The 6000-nt window shown below is 43.3% G+C and overlaps 1 protein-coding gene across 4 annotated transcripts in view; it reads right to left on the bottom strand.

Annotated features, from left to right (window-relative positions):
* Window positions 1–2788: 2788 nt before the first annotated feature.
* Window positions 2789–6000, bottom strand: part of Adcy8 (adenylate cyclase 8) — a 217720-nt gene continuing 214508 nt past the window's right edge. For all 4 annotated transcript variants that reach the window (XM_060389349.1, XM_060389350.1, XM_060389351.1 and 1 more), the window contains one exon: window positions 2789–3372. In XM_060389349.1, coding sequence (XP_060245332.1) covers window positions 2885–3372 — 488 coding nt within the window. In that variant the 3' untranslated portion in view covers window positions 2789–2884. The remainder of the gene's footprint in view (window positions 3373–6000) is intronic.

Here is a 6000-nt window from a genome sequence, read left to right as displayed (position 1 = left end):
AACCAGAGAGCAGCATTCTCACTTGCAAATGCTGGCTAAACAGATCCACGGCAGCAGAAACGTCTGTGGTCTGGAATAAACATTTCAGGCAAGGGAATGCGCTTCAACACCCTGCTCTTGCTGTACACAGGAGGGCAGGTTCTGGCCCTGGAATCTGGGTTGGCTGTGGTAACTGTAGCCCTGTGGAGATTCTCTTTTTCTACTCACTGCAGGGTTCCCTGTGTGTGTGTGTGTGTGTGTGTGTGTGTGTGTGTGTGTGTGTGTGTGCGAGGCCTCAGTGTAGAGTATCTGCTTCATTCCAGAAGCACTCCAGACTATGGGCTTGAGGCTGATTATCTAAGGGTCAAGTGAAACTTTTGAAGCCTTTCAACTGAACTCACAGCTTTTACTTTATTAATTTTATCATAACTAAAGTAGCACCAACTTAGTAAAGAGAAGTGTGCAAATACAGACAGGTAAAAAGAAAGGCTTAGACAGGGAAAGATTCCAGACTTACCATTGCAGCAGAGACACTGTGCTTGAAGGGCCAAACTGAAAAAAATGCATTAAGTGCACTGTTGTTCCCTGTGTGACCCTCACTGCAGCCTTGTGTGGTTCTGTGGGTCCACGGGCTTTCATCCACTAGTCCCAAACTCAAAGCACTCTTTGCTGAAGACTTTTATGTTAATTTGGGATCAACACATAAACAGCACAGAGTAGAGTTTACTTAGTTTTTTTTTTTTTTCTTCTTTTCTTTTCTTTTTTTTCTCTCTCACCAATTGGCATGACTATTCATGTCTGGCTGTTTTGAATGGAGTTAATTACTCATCTAGTTTCATCCCTCTGGCTGTGACAAAACACTTTGATTCAAAAGCCGCTTAGGAGAGGAAAAGGTTTATTTCAGTTGCAGGTCTTAGTCCATCACTGAAGGACATCAGGGCAGGAACTTGAGGAAGACCCACTTGCTATCCATGCTGCACTATTTCTCACTAAGGAACCCACAGAGAAGGATGGGTGTACAGCAGAAACCATGGAGGATCCCTGCTTTGTGGCTTAATCGTAGGTTCATGCTTAGATACCTTTCTTACACTGCCCCGAATCATCTCTCTTGGGAATGGTGCTGCCCACCATGATTTGCTCTCCTATATCAATTAACAATCAAGGCCTCCCCCAACACACACAGACATGCCTTCATCTGATACCTGGGCAATTCCTGAACTGAAATTCCTTTCCTAGTTGACAAAACAGCAACCCTGCCACAGTGTGGTGTGTTGCTCCTTGGCGTCATTACCATCTCCCTTCCATCTAAAAGCTTCAGAGTGTTAAATCACAACAGCTTCCTTTGTGGTCAGAGGTGTGCAGAGTTCGTGGCACATGGCTGGCATCACACTGACAAGTGATGGAGACAGGATTCAGACCATGGAATGGCCTCTTGGCACAGTTCGTTCCTTCCTATGTCCTCACACATCAAAGAACACAAAGCAAATGCTAGTAGTTGTTTTGACTCCGTGGGGGAGAGGAGAGGATGAAGCCCTCTGGGACACCAGTGGTGGGTGAGGGAGTGGTGGGGCACTCAGTGCTTTGGGAATCAATGATGGATCCCAGATCAGCTGTCTAATTGGTGGGGTTCTTAGAAACTCTGCCTCTTGCTGCTGTGTTTGATGAGGTCCTGAATGAAGCCATCTCTCCCAGACCAGGTTGGAGTGCTCATTTCTCTATCTGTTTTAGCTCTCGGCCTGACATTGCTGAGTCGAGAGCATGTTATGGATAAAGTCTTTCAGTTACATCAAATCAATCTTTTATTGTGCCTTAGTTGCTAAGCTGGGCGGTCATTAGTTAAAGCAGTGAGTGTTTATTGATTGATTCATATGGTTCTGAAGCTGTTTCTGTAGCTAACTAGGTGAACTAGCAATGCCTTTTGGCATTTTCCAGCTTTCTCATTTGTATGACACTTTCCTTGCAGTCTGTGTTCATGAGAGATAAGAATGTGATGCAGCCTTCCCAGTAAACTAGCTTTTAACCCCACCGACTGCCTTTCTAATTGTTCCTCTGATAAGAACCCACCCCAGAGGTTTTGCACTTGCTCATATCACTTGTTGTTCTTGGTTTTTGTCATTTTAATATTATTGAGGGTTAACTTTCAGCATCATAAAGCCATCCCTGGTGACGTGGCTCCCTGACCCCCGATAACTTAGACCATTAAATCATGTATATGTCTTCATGAATGTATGTCATGTGTGTACAGGTGCCTGTGGAGGCCAAAAAAAAGTGTCATATCTTCTGAAACTGGAATAATGTGAGCTATCTGACATGGTGCTGGGAATCGAAGTAAGATCCTCTGGAAGAGCAATAAGCCCTTTCAACCACAGAACCTTCTCTTAAGCCCCCACATTTAACCTTTTTACTGCTTCTAGCCCCATCTGAAAGTAGATTATGTATTGCTTTAATAATATGTTTGCCAGAAAATAACTTGGGCATGGGACAGCTTAGGCACATTGCAGATAATCAATAATATTAGCTGAATGAATGCTCAGGTACTATAAGGTCTATGAGGTCCTTGTGTCAGAATTGGACATAATACTTGGCCTAGTTTGGCTAGTTCTCAGGAAGTATGAGTTGTTTATAAGTACCTAATAACATCAAGACTCTATTTACACACTCCATTTTCTAATTTAGACAGAACCCCTCGAAATCAGAATTTTGGCCTTATAGATCTTGCATATAAGAAGTGGTTGCTAAGGGTGGTGAATAAGGAAAACGGCAAGTTGTGTGCTTGATATGGTATATTCAAAGACCAATGAAACCATCCTTGTTCTAAAAAAAATTAAACCTTTTTATTAGTATATTTATTTTATATATAAAAGAAATACAAAAAAAGGGAGAAAGAAACACAACGAAAATGCTTTTATGGCAAATCGGATTTGTCGGTGCCTTCGGCTTGTGCTCCGGGCTCTGGCCCACTGGGTGTTAACAAAGTCCGCCGGTTGTAATGGCCCTTGATGATGCCTGAGTTGCTGTTTTCATTGAGCAGTTGCTTCTGCCTTTGCCTGTTGAGAGACTGAACAAGGCCAAGTACAACTGCAGCCAGAGAGTATTGCCCAGGCAGTCTCCTCGGGGGTAAGATGAATGGGTTGGGTTGGACTCTTCCCAGGAGAAAGTACGTTTTGATTTTCCCTTCTTGCTCACTGATGCCCTTCACATAGATCTCGCCTCGGTAGTCAAAAGCAAAACCCTGATCCTTCAGGATAAGATAGGTCTCCTCTGGTACTTGGATCCGGCCACTCACCCCTGTGCTGTCCATTCGACTTGCCAAGTTTACAGTTTTACCCCAAATGTCATACTGTGGTTTCTTAGCGCCAATCACACCTGCTACCACTGAGCCATGGCTGATGCCTACAAAAGAACCCAAAAGAGCAAGAAGTAAGCTAGAGGAAGTGTGGTTAGGTGTGACTGATTGGCATGTGTGTAGTGTCTTGGGGATATTATAGTCCAAGTCCTACCTCAGTCACTTACTAGAGGAGTCATCTGGGACAGGTTTCCAATGCATGTGGACCTCACTCTACCCACTTAAACACTGGGCTATAAAGGCAAGTTTATTTAAAGTAATATGAACAAAGCCACTGCCAGAGAGTGATCAACATAATAGAGTCATCATTTCTACATGCTCATAGACTTGTCTTGGATGTGGGGATAATCAAAGTGCTGATCAGGACTCAGGGCTCTGGGATCTTTTGTTGCTTACACAGTGCTCTGGGAGCTTGGGAAGACCATTTCCTTCTCTGTTTTCAACCGGTCTTCAGCACATGGCCATGTCTCCTGTATACCCTTTGTCCTCTTGAAGCCCCCTTGTCCTACCTCTACAGAAAGGAAGGCTTTCTGGTCTGTACAGCTGATCCAGTGAGAGCCCATTTAAACCTCTGCCAGGACTCTTTTATTCCTAAGGATAAAGCCAGTGCTTCTCAGGAATAGAACTCATAGCTTCTCTGAGCTAGCTTTTGTCTGGCCAGCCTAATTCATCCACTGTTCCCCTGTCTCTACCATGCCAAGCTGAGCTGCTAGTTCCCTCTCCTGGCAGGCATGTTCACTTTGGTGCTGTAGTCTTATTTTGTCTGAACTCTTTGTGCCCTGCTCCAACAGGGTACTTTATTTAGAGGTGCTTTTAATGGTAGTTTCAATGTGTACTGCTTCAGGACATCCAGATGACTCTTCTAGAAATGACAGACTTTCACTGAATGTGTACTGTGCACATCTGTCTCCTCTAAGAAAGAATTCTGTAATTCTATAAACATTGACTAGGCATCTGATATGTGAGATACTAGCAGTGGGGGGTGGTAAGAAGACATAGGCTTGTCTCCTACTCGAGAGACAGAAAACAATCAGGAAAACAATCAGGTAATATAATATCAGCAGATAATGAAAGCAAAATCTATCAGTGTGCAGGAATAGAAGGAAACCAGAGGCATTGTATTGTTGAGTAGAGAGAGCAATTAGGACAGACCTTCTGACCACAGATTTGAGGAAAGAGATGGGATTAGTCTTATAGACATCTGGGTGAGATCATTCTAGGCTGAAGCAAATACAAAACACAGGTGCACACAGACACTACATACTATACTCCATACTCCACACACGCAAACAGACACCCATACACTACAAACCATACAACACATGATACATATACATATATATTACACACAATACATTATACTATACATATGCACATATACAATATACATACACACATACAGTATGCACTGTACATTACAGTACACACGCATTACACACTATCCACTATGCTACACACAGGGACCCTATACACTGTACATTATATACAACACACATACACTTGCAGATAGACGCTACATACAATATTCCACTCACACACACATACAATAGGATTCACAGGAATCACAGTGACAATTAGCTCTCTACAACCTTGAGAGGCATTACGCCTGCACAGGAGGAAGCTGAGACTGAGAAAGTCTCCGTGTCTTTCCCAAAGTCACCGATTTGGTCACAACAGATATAAAATGCAGACTGAGAGGCTCAGTCCAGTGGGAACTTAAAGTTTCTAACTCTGAAGATCGACAAAATGACACCAGCAGTTTAATACATCACACCAAGGGGTAGCCCTGATCTTACCAATGTCTTTGGAATTTACTTAGACCATTTCTCTCTTCAGGGCTAATATTTTTCTTTGATTCTTGGTTCATTTGTGAAGTCAATAATTTCAGAAAGGACAGGAGGTTTATGGGAGATGTGGGCTCAAGCCTTCAACATCCCATCCATAGATCAAAACCATAAATGTAAATCCTTGTTTCAAAGAACAAAAGTGCGTGTCATTCCTCCCATCTGAGGAAAAGATATCGGTATTTCTTAACCTCCCCTTCTTTTCTTGCAAGCTGTTAAGGGGGAGTTTAATGAAGTAAAATGGCTTGTCAACCACAGGCTGTCTGCAGCATGAGGGCAGCAGCAAAAGTTGTTTTAAACTGCTGATCTATAGCCAGAATGTCATTCATCTCAGAGCTCCCTGAGCTGCTGCTGGCATGACTGTTTGGCTGAGTGATGTGATGTCAAGCTAATGACTCTTTCTGTTTGGGAACCGAGTTTTCATCTATAAATGCAAATGTGAGCTAAAGCAGGGGCTCTTAGGCTGGACTTCTGGAGGCTCCTGAAAGCCCAAAGTAGATGAAGGAGGAATGCACAAATCATGCAAACATGGAGCATTTATTTAATTGCAATGGCAACTGCATGCCTACTTTGCACAAGGATTTTCTGTCTCTGCAGTGAAAAGAGGCTGCACGGCTGAGAAACTGTTCTTTCCGCCTATGTCTGGCTCAGTGCAGTGTGTGATAGCCTTGGAGGTAGAATTCTGCTGCTGTCTGAGGCATTGTCACATAAAACAGAGAGCAATTCATTGACCACTGGCTTCGAGCAACATGAAAAAGTCAGAATTATATGATTCTTGAGTCATTAGCTTCCTCTCTAAGAGGCAAGGTGGCTAGACAGATATGTTGGGGG

This window comes from Meriones unguiculatus, chromosome 8 (assembly GCF_030254825.1).
Source record: "Meriones unguiculatus strain TT.TT164.6M chromosome 8, Bangor_MerUng_6.1, whole genome shotgun sequence".
In the NCBI taxonomy this organism is placed as follows: Eukaryota; Metazoa; Chordata; class Mammalia; order Rodentia; family Muridae; genus Meriones; species Meriones unguiculatus.
This window is presented reverse-complemented; position numbering and strand designations above follow the sequence as displayed.